The 24747-nt window shown below is 39.0% G+C and overlaps 1 protein-coding gene and 1 long non-coding RNA gene across 2 annotated transcripts; both read right to left on the minus strand.

Annotated features, from left to right (window-relative positions):
- Window positions 1-730: 730 nt before the first annotated feature.
- On the minus strand, window positions 731-1794 carry LOC109174465 (zinc finger BED domain-containing protein RICESLEEPER 2-like). The gene is made up of 2 exons (XM_019323702.1): window positions 851-1794; window positions 731-758 (listed from the first exon to the last, which is right to left on the minus strand). Exons 1-2 carry the CDS (start codon window positions 1792-1794, stop codon window positions 731-733), a joined length of 972 nt encoding a protein of 323 aa, XP_019179247.1.
- Window positions 1795-10140: 8346 nt separating this feature from the next.
- On the minus strand, window positions 10141-16392 carry LOC109174512. The gene is made up of 3 exons (XR_002053081.1): window positions 15828-16392; window positions 14372-14373; window positions 10141-10173 (listed from the first exon to the last, which is right to left on the minus strand). It is a non-coding gene; the product is annotated as an uncharacterized LOC109174512 (long non-coding RNA).
- Window positions 16393-24747: the final 8355 nt, after the last annotated feature.

A 24747-nucleotide genomic window follows, 5' to 3' on the forward strand; every position in this document is an offset into this window, starting at 1 on the left:
ACTGAAAATTAAAAATCAACATATTCATACTGCTAGTCTGCTGTCTGCCCGAGGCAATGCTCAAAGGCCAAAGTTACAAACAATATAAATCCAACAGAAATAGTCCCAAACTAATATAAATCCAAAGTTTTAAACCAAAGTCTCAAACAACATATTGAAATAATCCAACACCAAGTCACCAACAGTCCAATAGTCCACAACTAGTAATATATAAAGATATTAAACATAGATAGTTTCATAGAACATTCTGCCAAAGTGCAACTTCAATTCCTTCAAATCTTCAATTCATTCAACCCTATCAAATGAAATATAATAAAACTATTAGTATTATTACAATTCATATAATAAAACAATTAGTATTATTAATATCAACTATCAAGTGAGCATGATACCTTAAGTCCTTAATAAGTAGAAGTGTAGAACTCTTCCACCTTCTATTGATCAATCACGGGCTCCAAACTAATCTTTGAAAATTCTAAAATCACATCAAATAATTTAAAATAATTAGATAAAGATGAATAAGAAATTATAAGTTTATAACTTGAATATTTGAACACAAAAAATAAAAAGTAAAGAAAGAATTTAGAATGTACCCAAGTCAACTTTATCAATCTCTCCAGTTTCATACTCAATTTCACCATCAATTGAGTATTCAGCTTCATTCCTTAGCCAATCTTGAGCACAAATGAGAGCTTGTACAACTCTAGGAGTTAAAGAACTCCTATAACTATCAAGAACTCGACCACCCGTGCTGAACGCTGATTCAGATGCAACAGTGGAAATAGGTATAGCCATTACATCACGAGCCAAGCTTGAAAGGATTGGAAGTCTATGAGCATTTGTTTTCCACCAATTAAGTATATCAAACTCATCATCCTCACCTCCATTCTCAAGTTGTTCAGCAATGTACTTATCCAACTCTGTGATCTGATTAGCACAACCAATTTGTTCCAAATACTTTAAGAATTCCTTATTAACAGCTTTTGGTTTCCCTTTCTTTGGAGGTTGAGGTATAGAAGGCATGTTCGCACTAACAAGCTCACTTGATTGAAAAGTCTCATTTAGTGAAGATGAAGAAGATTCATGCAACCTCTTGTATTCATTAAACAAATCTGTCATAACTTCTCTAAGATTTTTAGACAATTTAGAGGCTTCATCATCTTCATACATCCTTTTGAAACAAAAATCAGCATAGACATACTTTCTCCTAGGGTCAAGCACAGTTGCAACATACAACAACATATTCATTTTGTCCACATTTCCCCAATACTTGTCAAATTTATCCTTCATTCTTTGTGCCATTGAACTAAATTTTGGATCCTTACTCTTTATCCAATCACGCAAAATAGAATACACTTCACAAATTTCAGGAAAATACGCATTTGAAGTAACATACAATGAGCCAGAAACTTTCACAGTAAGATCATAGAAGTGTCCCAAAAACATGCACAACCTCCTAACATTTTCCCAATCATCATGGTCCGGAATTCCTTCATTATTTCGGAGGTCTTGACTATAATGTGGATCAAACTCCTCAAATCTCTCAAAGGCCCTCTCAAATTTTTGTGCCGAATCCAACATAAGGTAAGTAGAATTCCACCTAGTGCATACATCTAAGCATAACAAAGCCTTGGATTGAATTTTCTCCAATTTAATACATTCTTTAAACTTTTCTAATCTAGATGGTGATTGTCTCACATATCTCACTGCCCCTCTAACACGACAAATTGATTGATTACTTTCTTTCAAAGCATCATTGACAGCCAAATTAACAATGTGGGCAACACATCTCATGTGAAGAAATTTCCCACCTAAAATAGAACTACCCAAATTATTGAACTTCTTCCTCAAATACCCCGTAGCAACATCATTTGAACTAGCATTGTCTACAGTGATAGTGAAAACATTATCAAGTCCCCAATCACGCAAGCATTTCTCAATTGCCTTCCCAATATCTTCCCCCTTATGACTAGAAATTGGGCAAAAATTTATTATTCTTTTGTGCAATTTCCAATTCTTATCAATATAATGCATTGTAAGACACATGTAATTCACTCTTTGCAATGATGTCCAACTATCAGTCGTAAGAGAAACTCTATCACAAGAAGATTTCAAAAAGTTGGACATATTGTTCTTTTCTTCCAAATAAATTTTGTAACAATCTCTAGCAACAGTCCATCTAGATGGCATACGAAACCTAGGACAAGCAGTAAACATGCATTTTTTAAACCCTTTTGCTTCCACAAACCTAAAAGGCAATTCATCAATTATGATCATTTCAGCCACAGACCTTCTAATTGCCGTTGCATCAAACTTCCCATAACTTAAAGACTCCCCTTCTGATGATGGGACAATTAGTTCAGTTTGAGTAGGGTCGATATTATTATGGGGACATTTTGGGCAGCTTCTAATGTGAGCTTTTAATGAGCTTGTGCCATTCAATTTGGGGTCAGCAAAAAGTTCTTTTGCACAATAATTACACCTAGCTTTTTTTTGATGTGCTTCATTATCAAATTTGGTAAAATGCTCCCATACCTCAGATTTTGCCCGGCTAATTTTTCGTTTCTTTGACTTAGATGCACCGGCTGTTTTAGTACTTGCATTTGCATCAAGGCTAACCCCTTCCATTTCAATTGCTTCATCTTCAGAATCATGCTGTTCATGCATCTCAATTGATTGTGTTGACATCTACAATTAATAAATTTTACATGTTAACATTTAACAATTAACACACTGTAAATTACTAAGTTATGTTAACATTCAACATTTAACACATTTAAGTACTTAACACTTAACAGAATAACAGTACACACTGTTAACATTTAACATACTTTCAATTATGTAACAAAATTTAACAGTATGCAGTTTATGTAAAAAAAATTTTAAAGTATGCAGTTTAAACACTTAATACATGTTAACAGTACATGTTTAAACAAAAATTTAAGTACATGTTTAAAATTTAAGTACATGTTTAAACAAAAAATTTAAAGTATGCAGTTTAAACACTTAAACACTTAATTAAAGTATGAAGTTTAATTAACAGTAAAAAAAACTTTAAAATACAAATCAGTACTCACCCCAACCCTAGATTTAATTAACAGTAAAAAAAACCTAAAGTATGTACATCACAAGCAAGTACTCACCCCAAAACTTTAAAATACAAATCAGTACTCACCCCAACCCTAGATTTAATTAACAGTAAAAAAAACTTAAAAACAAAAATTAAAAAAATTACCTTTTTTTTAGAGTAGTGTGGCCGGTGGCGGAGTGTGACGGACTGGCGTCTCACGTCTGGCGGTGTAGCGTCGGAGTTGTGTAAGTGTGACGGACTAGCGTCGGTGTAGCGTCGGAGACTCGGAGTGGAACGTGTAATTGTGTAAAGAAGTCGGAGTGGAACACTGGAAGTCTGGAACCGTGGAATGGATGGAGTGGAACGCCTCTCTGATCTGTGGACTGTGGTTCACTGGTTTGTGGAAGACGAAACTACGAAAGTGAAGAGACGAGAGCCGACTGTGGAGAGCGGAGAGCGAGAGGCGGAGAGTGATGTGAGATGTCTCATGTCTGATGTCTGAGTGTCTGAGTGTGGGAGTGGGGTTTTCTCACCTTAGGGTTTTCTTGGGCTATTCGGTTGTGGGCTTTGGGCTGAGCTTAACAAATAAGTGAATAACAATGGATTATGGGCTATAAATATTATATATCGGTTATCGGTCACCGACCGATAACCGACATCGAATAACCGTTAGATAACCGAAAACCCGAAAAACCGAAAAAATTTTAAATGTAATAACCGTAACCGACCGATAACCGCTTTTTTCGGGCGGTTCGGTTAGCGGTTAGCGGTTTTCGGTCGGTTAACCGACATTTTGCTCACCCCTACCTCCTGGGCATTCGCTTTAAAGAATAATAGGTTGTCATCTGCAAAGAAAAGATGTGAGATAGGAGGGGCCCCCATCGCCACTCTACAACCATGAATAGATCCAGCCATCTGAGATTTCTACAATAACATGGATAGAGCCTCAGCACAAATAATAAACAAATAGGGGGAAAGAGGATCCCCTTGTCTGAGTCCCCTGGTGGGTTCTATCCGCCCACCACTGACGCTATTCACCATCACATTGTAAGAGGCCGTAGTTACACATGTCATAATCAGCTCAATCCACCGCCTATCAAACCCCAGTACCTCAAGCATTCTTTTCAGGAATGGCCATTTCATTCTGTCATAGGCTTTTGCCATATCCAACTTAAGAGCCCCCAAACCTATCAAACCACACTGCTTCCTGTTCAAGAAGTGCCCCACCTCTGCTACAATTAAAATATTATCTGTAATTAGCCTGCCAGGAATAAACGCACTCTGGGATTCCGAGATTAAGTCCCCCATAAGCGGTTTCATCCTATTAGCAATCATCTTGGCCATGACCCTATACAGAACATTCCCTAGGGCAATATGCCTCATATCTGCCACGGTCTCAGGCTCATTTTTCTTCGGGATTAAGATAATATTGGTATCATTCAAACCAACGGGAAACTCGTCCGAATTCAGACAATTGATAAAAAAAAAAAAAAAAAAACAGACACATCCTCCCCCACCACACCCCAAAAATGCTGGTAAAAGCCTGGATTCATTCCATCCAGGCCAGGTGCCTTATCAAGAAACATGGAAAAGACCGTAGACTTAACCTCATCAAAATCATAGGGACGCAACAAAGCAACATTTTGATCATGCGATACTCGAGGGGCAAAATCATCAAATAAAGATCCTCACACACAGAATTACCAGTGGCAAAAATCGTACTAAAGTATTTCAAGATAACAGCATTCATAACTTCCCCCTCAACCCACACCCCATCATCATTCTTAAGTTTAGCAACAAAATTCTTCTTCTTACGAGCAGAGGCATACCTGTGGTAGAATTTCGTGTTTGCATCTACTCCACGGAGCCAGTGCTGCTTCGCTCGTTATCTCCAAAATACATCCTCTTAGGCCTCCAGCTGAGAGATCTGATCATTCAATCGTTGGAACTCGGCCAAGGCAGCCGGATCCCTTCTATCCCTGATCAAACCTTGCTCCTTTCGTAGCCGTTGAATGCGGTCACCAAACTTATGAAAATGCTCACCACCCTACCGCATCAACCTGTCCCCTCATTGTTGCTGACAATTCAGCAACCCCTTAGTCCTCCCTTCGTGCCAGGCAGTCTCAACCACATCCCTACACCCTTCATTTAGGAGCCACTCCATCTCGAACCTGAAGCTTTTCGGGACCCTACCCCTCTGCATATTCTTTGCATTAGCATTGAGCAAGAGAGTCGAGTGATCCGATGTTCGAGTAAGAATGTTCTCCACCCCGGCACCCTCATTCACACCACACCAGTCTACCGATGCCAATACCTTATCAAGCCTCTCTTCCACCCAGTGATCTGTACCACTATCTTTCTCCCATGTATACTAATATCCACTCATGGGCAAATGCACCAAACCACAACTATCGACCACTTCCCCAAACCCGCGAAGGAGACTCACTGGGTGTGAATTATTCCCTCTTTTCTCATGCTGAAAGAGGAGATCATTGAAATCTCCAATTATAACCCAAGGAAGCGGGGACTTACCACTCAATGTCCCGAGTAACTCCCACGAGTCCCTTCTACGACTCCGTTCTGGAAAGCCATAGAAACACGTCATATGCCACACCTTATCAGTCTTCATTCTCGCCTCTACGTCGACATGGTTCTTGGAAAAACTGAGGAGACTAGCTACATTATTTTTCCTCCAAAACAAAGCCAATTCCCCACTCAAACCGGCATTATCAACATAGAACAAACCTTCATACCCAATCCTTACGCGGAGCCTCTCTTCATGCTCCCACCCCACCTTTGTTTCCATTAAAAATACAAAATTTGGCTTCTTACTAGACACAAGGCCTACAACCTCTCGAACTGTTCGTGGATTGCCCAAGCCACGATAATTCCAGCTTAATGTACTCATGATGACGGGCGGGACTAAGAACCAGTTCCCGCCATACACAAGTTTTTTGACATATCAGTCATAGGCACATCTCCCAAGTCCAGTCCCAATCCTTTCCCCGAGGCCTGCCGGCGACGCTTCGAATTAGCCACCACAGCCTCCTCCCCCGACTCCACCATGCTAACTGGACTGCCACCCCGCCCTCCTCTCTTTTCCGGACCTTCCGACGCTACACCCGGCCGACCACCACTCAAGCTATCCTCCCCAACTGGCACAAACCAACTCTCTCCTACCGCCCTCGGCGCTCCCCGGTTTCCTCCAACACGCAAACTATCCTCAATAATCTTTCCCTAGCACGACTAGGGTTCTGCCTCCTTCTCTAGGTTTCAGCTAGGGTTTCCGGTGTTTCCGATAGTTTCTACAGTGGTTTCCACCGATTTTTCTTACCACGACAGCGTGCTTCCCTCTGGTTTGTGAGCAACATGACAACAATGACAATGACGGAGGTTGTGGAGGGTTTGACAGAGAGATGGGCAGATTTTACCCTGGATGATGAGGGCGTGGAGTTTGCGCCGGAAGGGGAGGGCGTCGGCGAGCTGAATGATGGTGGGGAGGAGACCTGGGCGGTGGTGGGCAGGTTTCTCATGACCAAGCAGGTTAAACTGGAGTTCATGAGACAAGTCATGGATTCCGTGTGGCAACCTGCGAGAGGAGTACAGGTAACAGAGGTGCAACCAGAGCTATTTCTGTTTGTCTTTTACCACAAAACGGACGTGGAATACGTTCTAGATGGGGGGCCTTAGGCTTTTGAGAATAACACACTGGTGCGCCGGGAGGTGGTGGAGGGCGCTGTACCGAGGGAGGTGGTATTGAACACGGTTGATATGTGGGTCCAATTGCATGAGTTACCATTGGGGTACACGACTAATACAGTGCTAGAGCAGGCTGGTAACTTTCTGGGTTCGTTTGTGAAGCATGATGAGAGGTTTGCGGGAGCCCCGTGGTTAACCTTCTATAGAATACAGGTAGCTATTGCGGTTGATAAGCCGCTGCGACGACGTATGAAGTTGGTTAAAAGAGACAAGTCGATAAGTTGGGTGACCTTTCGGTATGAACGGCTACACAAATATTGCACATTCTGTGGCATGATGGGTCATGTGCATACCTTCTGTCTGAGGGAACGAGAGAGTCGAATGCCGGCAGACTTATTCCCGTTCGCAGATTTATTTCTGATCAACTTTAAATCCAATACATTCACTAAATTTTAACTTGCAATATTTATTCAAATAGTAATATATGAAGAAGAATGTTATAAAATAATTTCTTTAATTATATATTAAAAATCATATGTTATTGTGGGGTTATGGTCCCCGGTCGTCCAAAAATATCACCAACTCTTGGCTCATCTTTATCGGAGGGGATGTAATCAGAAAGGAGGCAAGATAGATCTAATTGGCAAATTATACCATGGACCATGATCTACTTTGCACTATCGGCATTCAGATTATTTGTTGTAATTAATTTATTATGTGTTTACAGTTAACATATTATGTGCTTGTAAATAAATTGAATGAACATAATACGATAATTATAGACACATAATATTTGCTTGTAATTAACAAATTATGTGTCTTTAATTTATTTACAAGAGGCACAATTTATTAACTGAAGACACATAATATATTAATTACACAATTTTTCACAATGTAAGATGGACATTGGTCCATGGTATAAGAATATAACTGGGCCCAATAACATTACCCCACGAAATGATTACAGAAGGACTACGCCGAACACGACAAATTCCAATAAGGTATATGTAGTAGCTTTTCTCATCTTCATTGCGATCTTCTCATCAACTTATCTAATCTTTGTTTTTCTTCTCAGTCTCTCCCATATTTGTTTTATCGAGTGTATTCTCAGAGTTTTTCCGACCATGGATCAATCAATAGATAGAAGCAACCAGAGTTCAATAGTTGTGTGGATCATTTATTTCATTTAATACACACAGTAATTTCATTTTAGGATTTTATAATTATGTCGTCTAGAAAATATTCATTTGGGTTTGAGAAGCGTAAAAAGAAAAGAAGAATTGAGCAACTAACTCAATCTCAAAAGGGAACTCTTGAAAAATTCATTACAAAAGAAACTCAAATAGATGTGCAAAAAGATGATGCCAAGGAAAAATCGTTAGATACTAATCTTCATATAGAAGATCAAGATGATTGTGAGATTGGAAAAAATTTAAATAATAGTGTACACAATGATGATATGTATCACTGTGACAATGAATAATAAAAATGTTGATAGTTGTTTAGATGATGTTGGTCACAATGATAATCTAAATCATTTGTTTTTATTTGACATATATGATCCAAGAAATTGAGATGTCCTTGATACTAAATTAATAGATATTCATGTGAAAGATGGTCCTAAAAGAGATTTATCAATAAATAGAGGCCCTAAAGATAAATTCTCTAGGAAAAGGTGTTTTGGTCAATGAAGGTTTTAGGGACTGGACACATCTTGGTGTTAGATTTAAAGAGCATGAAACGAGTGTAGATCATGACTAATATGACAACTTGGATGAAGTTACGTCTTAGATTACAAAAACATGAGACAATTGATAAAGTGGCTCAAGAACAACTTTTGAAAGAAAAAACATATGGGAGGAAAGTACTATTTAGGATAATTGCAGCTGTGAAGTATCTTTCAAATATAACTTGGCATTTCGTGGAACAAGTGAGAAGTTTGGTGGGTGATTTTGCATCTAAATGTGCACGACGCATGTCACTTTTTAAATGAAATTTTAGATTTATTTTTATACAATATTTATATTTTGAATTTTCGACACAACTTTTTGAACAACTATTATTTATATATACAAATTATTTTTTAAAAAAACAGGGGGCCAATTTAAGATATTGCACAGGACCCCATTTTTTGTTGGAACGACCTTGAATTCACATTAGACAGAGGTGATTGAATTACTATGAATGATCCAATTAATGAGTTAAGGGAAGAAGTGAATGAATTGTCACAACAATTCAACAATTTCATTTGAGAGAGATATTATTGTAAAAAGATATTGTTGGTAAATGGAATCAAGGTTTAAAAAGGCGCTTCTGAGACGTGACTAAGTGTGAGGCGCATGCATATAGCAATGAGGCGTACGCCTCTTACGCAAGATTAGAGGCGTACACGCCTCAACCGTCTGAGGTGAATAGGTTAGCCCAAACATTTTTTTAGAGCCCAAATTATTTTTTAAAGGCCAATAAAAAAGACCCAACTCCAATAGGAAATATACCCAACCCTAATTTGATTAAAAATATTAGAAGAAGTCTGAAAATAAGAAGTGAACCCAGTGATCCTCCTGCTGTGAGCTGCGCGAGAAGCTTGCAAGTTGCGACGCGATTTCCACTCTCCGACAACCTCCACCCTCCGACGACCTCAGGTAAGGCCTTGTTTTCTTACTTCTTTTGTTCATTTTGTAATTCTTTTTGTATGTATGTTGTTAGCCTGCTGTTACAGAGTGTATATGTGCGTGTGTGTGTGTGTATATATGTATATATATATATATATATATATATATATATATATATATATATATATATATATATATAGTGTGCCACATTGCCCACACTGCCACTTGGCAGTAGGTAGTGAGTGTCTGTGGCAGTATGGAATTTTTTTAATATTAATTTGTTTGAATATTATTAAGTATTTGTAGGTTGATTGTTTATAAGAATGGTGAATCATTCAAAGAATAGTAGTGCGGATAGTGGTTCATGAAATCTTGGGGCGATTACGGGTGCGAAAAATAAAAAAGATCCGGCTTGGAACCATTGTATTGAATTAGTCCATGAAGGTCAAGAAAAGAAGCCATATAAATATGTCACATATAATTATTGTGAGAAAGTTATCAAATTAAATGGGAAGTGTCAAGGATGAAACATCATCTTGTCATGACAAGAAACAATGTTAAATCATGTGCTAATGTACCGGAAGTAGTTAAGCAAGAATTTCTTGATTATTTAAACAAAGTTACCGCCAAAAAAGAATTTAGCACATATGTAGTTTTGAGCAATGTGTGGAAGTTTGCTCACTCTTTGGAAGTGGGAAGGAAGGCGAGGATGGAGACAATGTGGCTTCCGATGGTTCTATTTCTAATAGAGGTATTTAGGGGTCTATGGATAGATATATGCAAAAGGAAATGCTAGTGGCTTTGACACCCCGAAATCCAAATTCAACTTAGGGATTAATTAAGTAATTAATCCTATTTCAATTGATGGTTTAATTCCTAAAAATCCTGAAAATTCAATAGTCGGGGACTAGTAATTGACTAGTTAACCCCAAAGTCAAAGTTGTACCTTAAGCTTTATAGAGAGTTCCCTTGTTCCCTTATATTTCTTTATGTTAGTAAGGGTATTCTTGACCTTTCACTTGGTGTTAGTATTGTAACCTAACCTAGTAGACCACCTTCATTCTTTCCTTACACTTTCTAAAAATCTAGCTGCACCTTCTCTCTAAAAAGGTAGATAGCTTTTCTTCCAAGCCAAGTTGGAGCCTTGCCAAAACTTCAAGAGTTGCTTCCAAGATTCAACCTTTCATATATTTGGACATCTAGGAGGGTAAGATCTAAGTTCATCTTGTGTTTTTAGTTTTATCTTAGGTGTCTTTTCTTAAAGATAGGATCATTATCATCTTTTGGTATGTTCTTGAAGTGGGTTTGGAAAGTGAGCCTTGAGAGGAGCTTGTTGAGGTGTAAAGTGAAGCCTTTAGTCTACAAGAGGTAACCCATGCTCTACAAAATCTATTTTGCCTACCTATATGTGATTTATTGGATTCTACACGTGATTTTGCTATGAAATGTGAGTGTCTATGCATTGTCTTGTGAAAATGCATATCTAGAGCTTGTGTTTAGGGTTCTTGTATGCCATTGCTTGGCTATTCCTTTGATTCAAGTCACTTTGTTGTATTTGGTGAGATTTGGCATGTTTTGGACTTGAATTTGAGTTTGGAGATGAAAATCCCCGAAGGGATTGTTTTGGTACAGGCACTGTTGCAAAAATCGCGCCTAGGTGCCGATTAATCGGCGCTAGGCGCCTGACCTCCTAGGCGGCCTAGGCGCCCGGCTAGGCGCTCTAGGCGCCCGCCTAGGCATTCTAGGCGCCCGCCTAGGCGCTCTAGGCGCCTTAGGCAGTCCCCAGGCGCCTAGAGGGCGCCTAGCGATTTTTTCAACATTGGGTACAGACGTGTACCCGCGGGGGGAACAGCGGGTAGGGGTCCAACCCGCCGCCCACCCGCGGGGTACAAAGGAAATGGAGGCCTGTACCCGCGGGTGGAACCACGGGTAGGGGCCTACCCGTGGGCCTACCTACGGGTACATGTTTTGATGATGGCGGGGATTTGTTCCCCGTGATTCTTTTGACTCGGTATTTGGTCTTTTGACTTCCCGATGTTCTTTTGTGGAACTATTTGAGTGTCTTCTTGATGTTTCGTATGTCTAGAACTATGTGGTAGGAATCCATGTAGGTTTTGGTGTCTTGAATCGTGCTAAGTGTTCAACATTGTGTTTCGTTGAACCGTGATGAGTCTTGTGTGTTCTTCGGAACTACCTTTGGTTTACCCGTTTGATGAGCATGCTAGTTCGGTGTTTAAATGCTAGTGTGTGTGTTGTTTGTACCTTCCGATTGGTTGATGATAAGTTGTGTTATTCATCGTTGTTGTTGTTGGACTGTGATCCACTCCTTGATTGAGTGTGGTTTCATATCTTCGTTGTGATCCGTTGATTGATTCCTGTTGTGGTGTGATTTGTGTGTGGCTTTACCTGGATTGCACGATTAGTGGTATGAGACACTAGTCACCAAGGTATTTTAGTGGTCCTCGTGGTGGCCGTGACGCGATTATGGAGTTTGTGGCCTTTGTGTAAGGTTCACGTGTGTTGACTCAAAGTATTTTGTCAAAGTTATGTGCAAAAAGAATTCCAGTTCTATAAAGGAATATCAGTACTAAGAGGAATAGTTATTGAAGAATACTAGTTCTAAGGGGATTTGTTGTTGAAGATTTTCTAGTTCTATTTTGATTAGGAATAGTTTGTTATTCACGAATCTGTTAGGAATAGCTACTATAAATAGGGGATGTCCTTTATTGTAGACCTCAAGCATTCAACATCTAATTGTGAGGTACGAGAGTCTTTGAGAATAGGATACTAAATTCCCCTAGAAAGTAGTACATGTGTTTAGGTTTCAATAGTTTGGTAGGAAAGATCATTCTATTGTGTAATCTCAGGTTCCAAACAGTGTACTTTAAATATTGAGCTTTTAGTGGATTTAGGCAAGTTCTCAAATTGAGAAGTGCCTCGCAGATTAGGGTTGTTTGCCTGAACTGCGTTACAGATCATTTGTGTTACAACGTCAGTTTCAACATCACTGTGTGCTGCGCTTTACAAATTTTCAATTGGTATCAGAGCCAAACTGCTTAAATTATTAGCAGGATCCTAATGGAGTTTCCCAGAGAAGGACTGTCAAGCACCAGGCCCCCTGCTCTCTTTGGTACAAATTTCTCCTACTGGAAAGCTAGAATGAAAATCTATATTTTGGCACAAGGAGAAGGAGTTTGGGAAGCCGTTGAGAAAGAATGGAAGAATCCAGTTGATGATAAAGGTAATCAAAAACCTAAAGCAGAATGGAATGAAGAAGAGCGAAGAGAATATAATTACAATTCAAAAGCAATGAATGCCATATATGGAGCGGTAAGTGAAGATACTTTCAAACTAATCGCTACCACTGGCATAGCTAAAATTGCATGGGATATACTATGTGATCATCACGAAGGAAATACTTCTGTTAAGCAATCCAAGCTGCAAATGATACAAACACAGTTTGAGAATTTAAAAATGGAAGAAGATGAGGATATCTCACAGTTTAGTGCAAGAGTTTTAGGGATTGCTGGAGATGCGTTTAACCTAGGCGAACCTATTCCTGAACCTAGGCTCGTCAAAAAGGTCCTACGTTCCTTACCTGAGAGATTTATGATAAAGGTTACAGCCATCCAAGAAAACAAAGATCTAAACACCTACAAACTCAGTGATCTAATGGGAAATCTTCAAACATATGAGCTTGAGATATTGCAAAAAGGGAAAAATAATGACAAAGGAATTGCGCTCCAATCAAAGCAGAAAGAGAGTCCAGAAATTGATACTGAAACCATGGAACAATCAATTGCTCTCCTAACAAAGAATTTCAACAGAGTTCTCAAAAAATTCAACAAATTTAGAAGCAAAAGTGCTTCAATCAATCAAGGGAACTTCCCAACTGGACAAAATCAATCTATTTCAAAAGGAAGGGAGAGTCTAAAACCTGAAGGAATTCAGTGCTATGAGTGCAAAGGGTTTGGACACATCCAGTCAGAATGTCCAACATATTTTAAAAGGAAGAACAAAACATATGTGGCAACACTAAGCGATGACTCAGATAGTGAAGAAGACACCAACACTAATTTCGTAGCATTCACCGCAAATCATGAGAATGACAACGAAAACGAAAATGATATGCAAGAACTGCTAGAGTCATATACCCAATTGTATGCTAAATGGGAACAAATCATCAAAGTGAATCTAGAGCTCATGCAAGAAAATCAGTTTCTAAAAGGTGAAAAAGATAGAGAAGAAAAGCGCCTCAAAGAAACTCAAAATGAATTATTAGAATCTAAAAACAGAGAGGCCAAACTGCTACAAGAAATCAAGGCACTAGATGGAAGGCCTAGATCTCCAAATCCAACGTCCAGTGAAAGCCACTCTTCTAAAAATCCTGAGGTGTCACAACATCACTTTCAACACCGAAGGAGAATCAGATGTTATTACTGCCACAAATTGGGACACATAAAGGCATACTGCTTCAAAAGACAAAATGATCTCTATGACAGACAAAACAACAGAGATTGGACAGTACAAAGCAAAAATAACAGCAAGAAAGTATGGGTAAGAAAGGATCAAACACAAGCTGTTGCGTATACCTCAGAAACAAGCCAAGAACAAAGTGTTTGGTATTTTGACAGCGGATGTTCAAGACATATGACAGGAAATCCACATTATCTTGAGAATATCCAGTACAAAAATGAAGGGCATGTCACTTTTGGAGATGGAGGAAAAGGACAGATTATCGCAAGTGGTACCTTGAATGTCCATGGACTGCCCAGATTACCAAGCGTCTTTTTGGTACAAGGACTCAAAGCAAACCTTATCAATATAAGTCAACTGTGTGATGATGAACTCAAAGTAGAATTTTCCAAAGAGAATTGTAAAGTCTACAACCAAAAACATGAATGTGTTATGATGGGGAAAAGATCATCTGATAAAAGCTACACATGGGATAGTGATCTAACCTGTCATTAATCTACCATCAATCAAACACCACTGTGGCATCAACTAAGGAGGAGAAAGACAGAGACCAAGGTGTTTGCCAAAAATTTGACAAAGGGGGAGAATGTTGACTCAAAGTATTTTGTCAAAGTTATGTGTAAAAAGAATTCCAGTTCTATAAAGGAATATCAGTACTAAGAGGAATAGTTATTGAAGAATACTAGTTCTAAGGGGATTTGTTGTTGAAGATTTTCTAGTTCTATTTTGATTAGGAATAGTTTGTTATTCACGAATCTGTTAGGAATAGCTACTATAAATAGGGGATGTCCTTTATTGTAGACCTCAAGCATTCAACATCTAATTGTGAGGTACGAGAGTCTTTGAGAATAGGATACTAAATTCCCCTAGAAAGTAGTACATGTGTTTAGGTTTCAATAGTTTGGTAGGAAAGATCATTCTATTGTGTAATCTCAGGTTCCAAACAGTGTACTTTAAATATTGAGCTTTTAGTGGATTTAGGCAAGTTCTCAAATTGAGAAGTGCCTCGCAGATTAGAGTTGTTTGCCCGAACTGCGTTACAGATCATTTGTGTTACAACGTCAGTTTCAACATCACTGTGTGCTGCGCTTTACAAATTTTCAACGTGTTTATTTCTGGGATAACATGTGTTATCCAGGGCATGTGTTGCCATGTGTGATCGGTACCCTCGTGTACTATGAAATTGGTGGTTTTGTTGGAGGGACTGTTGGAGGGGGAACGACGGTTCCCGGAGGAATAAGGTTGGACTTGGTGTACAGGGGTCCTGGAGGTAAAAGGTTGGAACTAGAAATAAGGTTGGGGGTAGCCATAAGGTTGGAACCGGGCATAAGGAAGGCATATCAACTCGTGATGGGTGATGTCACGAGGGCTTGTGTAGCCGTTGTTGTGAGTTCTCTTCTTGTGACGCGTGTAGTCAAAAGGCATGTGTTGTTGTTGGTCTTGTCTTTATCCTTTTGAGTTGTTGTTGTCCTTTGTGGTCTTGGGATGTGTTCCCGTGTTCTTGTTGAGAGCGTGAGTCTTGTGTTGACTATTACTCTTGGTTTTGTACTTATATATATGTATTCCGTTTCGAAAATGGCTTTACAAACTTATATCTTATCTATGTATGATATTTCACATGTATTGGTGGGTTACCAGCATTATTCGCTGACCGGGCGTCGTCCCATGTTTTATTGTGTTCTTTCAGGTGATGTCTAGACGAGTGCGCGGTCTAGTGCTTGCTAGTATAGCTTCTCCCTTTCGTTTTTTGGCCTGTGTGCCAGCTTAGATGTAGAACTTTGAGACAATGGGTTTAGATGTAAACATTGCAAATGTTGCCGGTGTGTTCATCCTTTTAGTGAACGTGGCATAACACCCCGTGTTCCAGATTACGTCTATCTATCTTTCAGTCTTCCGCTGTGTTTGTTGTTTAGTTCAGTTATCTGCATGTTTAAGGCTTTTAAATAGCATGTCTTTTAAGGGGGTGTTACAGTGGTGACCAACCAACCACTATTGCACCTCAAAATGCAAAAGAACTACGCCAACAAGTCTATTTAGATACTGAGGATTTTTTTTTTTATGAAGATGCAATACCTTTTAATGTGGCAAGGAGTCCTTCGTTTGTTAACATGCTTCGGTCGGGTTGTGCATATGGTCGGGGACTTAAGCCTCCCAGCATATACGGGCTTAGGACATGGATTTTGAAGGAAGAATTGAAAACAACATAAAGATTTGTTAAGGACATTAAGAGTACATGGCCATTTACTAGAGTTTCAATCATGTCTGATGGTTGGCAAGATATTAGACATAGGAGTCTAATTAATTTCCTTGTCAATAATCTTAGTGGCACAATTTTTTTGAAATGTGTTGATGCATCCAAGCATGTCAAAGAGGCTAAATTGTTGTTTCGGTTGCTTGATGAAGTTGGAGAAGAAATTGTGGTTCAAGTGATAACGGATAATGCAAGCAACTACCGGGTAGCGGGGTTAATGGTTATGGAGAAAAGAAAGCATTGATACTGGACTCTATGTGTTGCACATTGCCTTGATATAATGCTAGAGAAAATTAGAGAGCTACCACAACACATAAATGCTTTGATCAATGCAAAGAAAGTGAGCAACTACATTTATAATCATTCTTGGATTTTGAGCTTGATGTGGCAATTCAGTAATAGAGAGCTTATTAGGCCAACAACCATTAGATTCGCCACTGCATATTTGACGTTGCAAAGTATTTATCAGGTGAGGCAACCATTGGAAGCTATGTTCACTTCTGAAAAGTGGACAAAGAATAATTATGCAAGAAAAGTTGATGGGAAAGAAGTTCGAAAAATAATTATGAAGGATAACAACTTTTGCCCTATTTTGATTTATGCTATCAAGACTACAAAATCTTTTGTTGAAGTGTTGATTCTAGTTGATGGAGAAAAAGAGTCTGCTGTGAGTTTTCTTTATAATGCTATGGATGAAGCCAAAGAAAAGATAGCAAAGAATTTGGGTGGAGAAGAAAAAAGATAGCAAAGAATTTGGGTGGAGAAGAAAAAAGATTACAAGGAGATATGAGATATCATTGATGAAAATGAGATTTTCAGATGCACCAACATTTGCATGCAGCTGCCTACTATCTAAATCCCCGTTGCCATTATTCTCCTGATTTTTCTACACATCCAGAGATCAAGCATGGGTTATTCAGTTGTTTAGACAAGCTCATACCCAATAGAGATGAAATGTAGAATACGGCTTGCATCAAAATCATCAAAGTTCCTGTGAATAAGCTCTTCATTCCAGTTAATACCATCCATATTTATAAGATAAGCTACATCCCAATCATTTGCATGGTGGGTGGGTGGGTGGGTGGGGGGTGGGGGAGGGATTGCGTTGATAAAAGGTTGGTTATTATCCAATAACCAAGGTCAATTCCAGATTTGGTTTGCTTTACCATTACCTATTCTGATCCCCATACCATTACTATAAGTTAACCGTAGTAACTTTCTTTCAATCAGAACTGGTGTATTCCTTTTATGATTTTCTTACTATTTTCGTGAACTTAACTTAACCGATTATGCGATTAACAAGTACTTTTCCAAAGATTCTTGATAATACAAATTGTCATTTACTTCACTCTTCAAGTGATTCATGATACTGTGTCGTGCTTCCATTAGCATAAGGTCTTAACTATCCTTGCTACTTTACCAATTTGTTGCTTACTTCTTATTAGTCTTGTTTACTTTCTCTACTTCAAGAGGATTCACACACGATAATTACGTTCATACTCCTTCACTACACTTTAAGTACTTGCCCACTCTAGTTGGCATTGCCAACCTACAAGTCTCTCTTTTTCTCAAATCTTTTCCAAGATTTCTTATGTTTCAATAAACTTCGACTTTGGTTTCTCCCTTCTTACTAATCTTTACCACTTCTTTTCAAACGAAATTCTTGGCAATATTTTCTTTCTCCCCTCAACCAACGATACATCCCTTCAAAATTCTTCTATGCAAATTCTCATTCTTATTCAAGAAGTTCAACGATTGAACTAATCCTTTAAGTTTACTTCTACCAGTCTAAGTCTTTAATCATTCCATCATTCTATCATGAATTCAACTACCTCTTGTTTCATTCTCATTACTGTAATTCTTCCTTAAGTTCTCACATATCCATAAATCTACATTCTTTTACTTGCTCCTTCTTACTTAATCCATTCCTTAGTTTCTTCACACTTCATAGGATCTTATGACTTATGTACAACATTCTTCCTATACTCTCACATCTCATGGTCTGATGTAATTAGTCATCATCTTAAACTTCTCTCCTTCGGAGTTCACAACTCTTAGCTCATCTCTTCCTTATCTCCTTAAAGATAGAAGGAATTGTCTTACTTTTGAGTAACCCAATCTTAAGTTTGTCATCATCTTAAACTTCACTCCTTCGGAGTTCACAACTCTTAGCTCATCTCTTCCTTATCTCCTTAAAGATAGAAGGAATTGTCTTACTTTTGAGTAACCCAATCTTAAGTTTCAATTCTCTATGTTTCTAGTTCAACTTTTATTCTTTGAGTTTAACCTTTAAAGGTCTCTTCACTATCAATCCAAGGGCATAAAAGTCACAGAAAGTTGAAATTCCAAAATCAACTATGTTACTTAAACAGGTATGGTGTTCATTAGGAGTGTACATATCTCCACGCCGTTAACCTTCACTTGAGCTCCCCACATCAGCTGATTACCACTACCACTACTTTGGTCTTGATTTTTCTTTCTACTTCCCATTGTTCTTGTACCGTCGTGGTTGTCCTTTTTTCCACCCTTGTCATTCATGTTTCCAGACTGGTTACTGTAAGATCTTTTCTTCAGCTGACGTCCACTCTCGTTAGGTCCTTGACTTAAGGCATTCCTTTTTTTATTTGCGTAGCATTCAAAGGCTCGGTGCCCAACCTTTCCATACTTGAAGCACCTGATCGGGTCCCCTCTACAGTTGGTTCTTGGGTGATCCTTCCTGCATTTCTTGCAATAGTAGTGTCTTCTTCTATTCTTATTCTTCCTTACTACACTTGTGCCTTGACTTGGGCGATCTTTCCCGTCCACCGTGCCATAGTTTCCTTGAGAACTCTTGACTTGATCATGATGGCTAAGTTTTGACTTCTTCTCTACTTGTTTCGCGTCTTCCTTAGTTTTTTTCTTGTCTTGGCTTCGCGTGCTTTCTTGAATCGGATGTGCCCCGAGGGCAGGAAGGTCCATTCCATGAATGCTCTAAATCCAAACGTTCCATCTTGGCTCCATTACGATACTACATGGACAACACTTAATCACTAACGTTTGTCTCATTCTATCTCTTTACGCGCAACAAAAGCACCCAAACAGGATGCAAGAATAACTCTTATACTTGTCACACAACTTTCTACTTTGAACTTTCAACTTCTAACTTTTAACTTCTAACTTTCAACTTTTAACTTTTCTTTTCTTAAGGTAAGGCTCACAACAAGTAAAGCACACAAACAAACATAAGTATAAGCTCATATACTTATTATAACTTTTAACAACTTTCTCAAAACTTTGCTTTCAAATTTTAACTTTCAAAGTCTCAACTTCTAGCTTTCTTAGCTTTTCACTTTCAACTTTCACTTCTACTTTCAACTTTCAAACTCTTGGTTTTTCACTTTCAATTTCTCACTTTTAACTTCTCTACTTTACTTTCAAAAGACAAGCAAGTTGCACTTTAAACACATTGATAGAGCACATAAACAATTAAACAAGCGTAAGGAAACTCACAACCTCACCGCGTTCCTAACTGATACTTAGAGTTTTTCTTAACTCTGATTCTCATACTTAGTCACTGAACTTAGAGTCTTTCTCATCTCAAATCTCATATCTTAGATTTCTTTCCTTATCTTATCCTTCCTAGGATTTCACTTAAAGTTCTCTTCTTAACTTGTCCCTACTAGGACTTTCACTTAGAGTTTCTATACTCAATCCTATGGGTCAAACTTCCTAAATTCCCGCGGTTCGTACCGCTCTGATACCAACTTGTAACACCCCACTTTTCTTAAACATTATTAATAGACTTAACCTTGAAAGATAAACTAAGCCAGCGGAATAAACTTACCAAACAAACTTAATAGAGGTGTCACCGCCACATTCACCCTTCATGGTGATTGCACAGGCAAAGGTTAAACAAACTAAATCATTCAAGTCTTACTAACATCAAACACACTAGGGGAATAGACCCCGGTGTCTAGCACCATAAAAAAAAAAAAGGGTAAGTCAACTACAAATCTCAAAAACAACCAATGTCAAGAGTTTAGACTACAACTAGCTATCTATGATAATCTAGTCTAACTCGTACTCTCTTACGAACTGGGTCTACCTGAAAGGGGTTAACAAACAACAAGTAGAAAACAAACTCGTTAGCACGAAGCTAAGTATAATGTCACTCAACCTTGTAAAGTACTATAGTATATACTTTTGAAAAACATTTGCTTCACATACTTAAATCAAGTATTCTCAATCACTTAAGCAACAATTAAACATGCTCATCAGGGTTTCTATATGCTTGCAACCTAAATATCAAATATGCATGCTTTCTCAATTACTTAGCTTATCAACAATCTCCTGCATGCACATACTTATCTTATCATGGCGATATACACTAATCATACTCAACTTGATAGTTAATAATATACTTAAGCTTTAACAAGCAATCTCATGCTAACATATATCTCAACAAAAATCTCATATCATCATATATCTCAATGAACAATATCATGCTATAATACATCACATTAAGCAATCTCATGCTATCATATAACTAAATAAGCAATCTCATGCTATCACATAACACAATAAGCAATCTCATACTATCATATACTCAAAAAGCAATCTCATGCTATCGCATAACTCAATAAGTAATCTCATGCTATCATGTATTCAATAAGCACTCTCATCCTATCATATAACTGAATAAGCAATCTCGTGCTATCATATACTCAATATGCAATCTCACGCTATCACATAACTCAATAAGTAATTTCGTGCTACCATATACTCAATATGAAATCTCATGCTATCATTTAATCTCTAAGCAATCTCATGCTATCATATATGAATGGAAGACAATATAATGTCATGCTTCTTATCTCACTTTCATGCAACACGTGCAAATCATTTAATCATGCAATAAGATGAACATGATGCTTTAGTATAAGTATAAATAGATATACATATACACTCTCACTATTAAAAAGAAATACTTTTTTCTGTGGAGGTTTCTTAGAGTCACAATAACTCGCTTTACTTCACTTTCTCTAGAGTCACATTGACTCGCTTTCTTTAGAGCCGCAATGATTCGCTTTCTTTAGAGCCACAATGACTCGCTTTCTTTTCTTGTGCGAGGCAGGTACTCTGCCGTAGTGAAGCCCTAGCGTACGGTGCAATCTCATGCATCCGCCACATCCGTATCTATGGAACCTCTAACTCGTGGGGGAGGTAGGACATTCACGACTCGTGAATGGACCTATACATGCTCGGCAATCTAGCCGGCTTATTACTCAACTCGCCCACAGAACCACTATCATGGTTATTAATCTTTCTTTCTTGCTTGCTTTCTCTGTGGAATCATGTATCGTACTTTTAGTTTGCACACCCCCTGACCGGGATTCCAAGCCCGGTGGGTAGTATCCAACCTAGTAACTCGGGAATATCAACCTCGTTACATGGTAAATCTGTCGGCTCGCAATGTCCGTTTCTTTTCTCAAACTTTCTTGCTTTCTCTTTTCTTCCGAGAGGACATAGTCCTAACGGTCCTCCAAAAATCTATTTTCCTTACAATAGATAGTTAATCTATATATCTCATGCAACTTCTTTTCTTATGCAACAATCTGTACTTATGTAAGCCCATGCACATAAATCTCAAACAAACTTCTCTTTCTCACAAATTGGAAATCAAATTATCATGCAACTTCTCAATGCAAGTAGATAATGATTTTCCAAAATAGATATAGGTTTTTGAAAATAGTACTTAGGCTCACACTGGCCACTTATGCACCTTTTAAAAAAATATAGTATGCTCAAATATGCACTTTACTGTAAAATATGCTTCAATTCTATTTGTACTGTGAACTCTCAACAATTGTCTAAACATGCTTATAAATCATTGTTGAGAGTTCAGAAAATGGAGAGGCAAATGAGCATGTTTAGATGGAGAGGCAAATGAGCATGTTTAGATCAACTATAGAGCTCAGAAAATGGAGAGGCAAATGAAGAGGATCAGGAGAAACAAGATGAAATGGTTTTATTTATATAGGTGCAAAACCCTAGGTAGATCACCAATGATTGGTTGATGGCAAAATAGTAATTTGGTGGTGTAACACCCCAAAATTTTGAAACTTTTAAAACTTATATAACAAAAGTCAATTCTCATTAAATCCCAAAACAGAGTAGTACTAAACATACGAGTGTGGGGTGCTATGCCACATATGAGCTGGAGAACTCAGATGCACAGGCTAAACTAACTAAATATCCTCAATACATCATCATGGCACGCAGGCCGAAAGGAAAACTATCTATCTACTCCAAGCTCTTCTAGCGCGCTCTGGGGGCTAATCCTCTGTGCCTGAAAGCCAAATATATCTGTTCAGCGAATGATGCCGGTAACCCACTCCAACGCGTTGAAATATATTATAGCTAGATATATATAGATATATGAAAATCATTTTGAAGCAGGAAGATATATGCTTAAGAGACTCTAGTTTTAAAACCAGGAATGGACTCAGCAAATAGGGGTAAGCACAATAATCAATAATAACAGTTAAGGAGAATCATCATAAAGAATACGCAACTAAGGTCACAGTCTATTTCCACATCATTCATATCATCATTCAATCATCATTTGTAACACTCAATCACACTGAGCTGGCGCCACGGGACCAATCGCATGCCCCAAACATGAGGGTTAGCGCATATAGCACTAACACGGCCCCACAGCACCCTACCTCATACCGCAGCATGAAGGGAGTTGATCGCAACCAACCCTTTAAAGACCGCTGACGAACTCAACATCGGACCACAATCCTACACACCGCTGACGCGCCCAGTCAGTGGACTGTGATCCCCTTTACAAGGGGGGACATACGATCCTACACACCGTTGACGGGCACAGTCGGTGGACCGTAGCGGATCAAGCCCTACACATCGCTGAGGGACTCAGTCGATGGGCGAAGATCCTCGGAGACTACGACCCTACACACCGCTGGCCCATCACTCGGTGGATCGCAGCCAGCCGTAGCCCTACACACCGCCTGATTTCTCAAGTCGGTGGACTACAGCCTTCCTTGGGTTTATTGGCCCTACACACCGCCTGGCGCGTCCAGTTCGGTGGGTCATCATACCCGAGGCCCATGTGGACCGCAGCCCAAGAAGTGAATCACTGACCGCAGCCAGGAGGATGAACCGCAGCTCATAAGTAACCAACAGTGGACCGCAACCCTATATAATATTTATATACCTGACCGATCGCAACCGGCCTGGTTAACAGTTGGGATGGTTCTCAACCCATCCAACTGCCCGTATAGCCAATTTGATCGCAACCAAATTGGGGAATCATGCATCACATAACACACAATAGCACATAGTAGCACATAATAGCACATTAGGAAGGAGAAGACACATAAATAAGCTTACGTGTGATCATTCACATACTAAGAATAGTCCTAAGGGGTTCATACGACTTCCACCTAGGTCAACGGGTTACCGATTCGACTAGCATGCAATCCCTAAGACTCTTTTATCCTACGAACGGTACCCAAAATATCAAACTAGACTCAGGCACGACAAACGGGGTCCGTTGGGACACCACGGGGGAATGGGGAACGTCAAACGGGGAAGCCGAAGACCCGGGGTGGGCACGGACCAGCGGGCAGCCGGTGGGTGGGGGTCACCCGCCGGCTGCCCGCCAGAGATCATCGCCCGGGCAGCGGGTTGCCGGCGGGCGAACGCTTGCCCGGCGCCTGCCCGCTGCCCGGCGATGATTTTCGGGCAGTGGGTAGGTGGCGGGTACCCCTACCCCCCACTGACTCTTTCATCACAATTACGTCCCGGGATCTTTTGTGGAACCCGAAACCATGCTTAGACACTTTTAAACGCAATTAACGACACCACGTAGGCAATTAACGGATCAAAAGCAAGAATCACGTATAACTCATCCTATTATGACTTCTAAATATAAACAACACCCGAACATGCGAATTCCCACCCAAATATATATCAAGAACATTATAACACAAATTCCCAATCCACCCTAGGGCTCTAATCCCTCCCAAATCATCAAAATCACAATTTATCTTTAACATCAAGAAATATTAAGATTTGTCAAGAATCATCACATCAATATCAAGAACCTCTTTTCAATATAAAGATCATCAAGATTATCAAGAGTACACATAAATCATCTTATCAATCATCAAGAATATATCACAATAGCCTGGAGGAATTTAATCAAGACACAAGCATATAGAAGGAGGCCAAGGAAGGAGTTTATAGCGAAGAAAATAAGTTTTGTTGAGACATGGGTTACCTCTTAGCCTTAATTAATTTCCTTGGCTATAAAGGGTCTTTCTTTAAGATTTCTTCTTTCTTGATTTCTCCTAAGGGAATTCTTGGAGCTTCTTGTGTGGTGAGAGATTATTGTGGTGTGAGTTCTAGGTGTCTCCTATGTCCCTATTTATATATCTAAGAGTCCTACTTAGGATCTAAATGGTATGGACTTAGCTAATTCTATTTCCTATAGGACTAAGGGTTGGATTTAGGGATACGGGTCCATGGGCTTATGGTGGACCCTTCCTAATTAATTAATGAAATTTAATTCTTCTTTTTGGGTAAATGTTTAAATAATTAATTGGTTTAGGGGCCGTAACACGGGGTGTTAC

The sequence above is a fragment of the Ipomoea nil genome, unplaced genomic scaffold (assembly GCF_001879475.1).
Source record: "Ipomoea nil cultivar Tokyo-kokei standard unplaced genomic scaffold, Asagao_1.1 scaffold0642, whole genome shotgun sequence".
In the NCBI taxonomy this organism is placed as follows: domain Eukaryota; kingdom Viridiplantae; phylum Streptophyta; class Magnoliopsida; order Solanales; family Convolvulaceae; genus Ipomoea; species Ipomoea nil.

What these genes read in the sequence shown, in the direction of transcription:
- LOC109174465 (XM_019323702.1), bottom strand. Translation starts at nt 1,794, where the DNA reads ATGAGATGTGTTGCCCACATTGTTAATTTGGCTGTCAATGATGCTTTG. An exon ending in GAGTTTGATATACTTAATTG is followed by an intron (nt 759 to 850) that starts GTGGAAAACAAA and finishes CATCTGAATCAG; the next exon opens with CGTTCAGCACGGGTGGTCGA.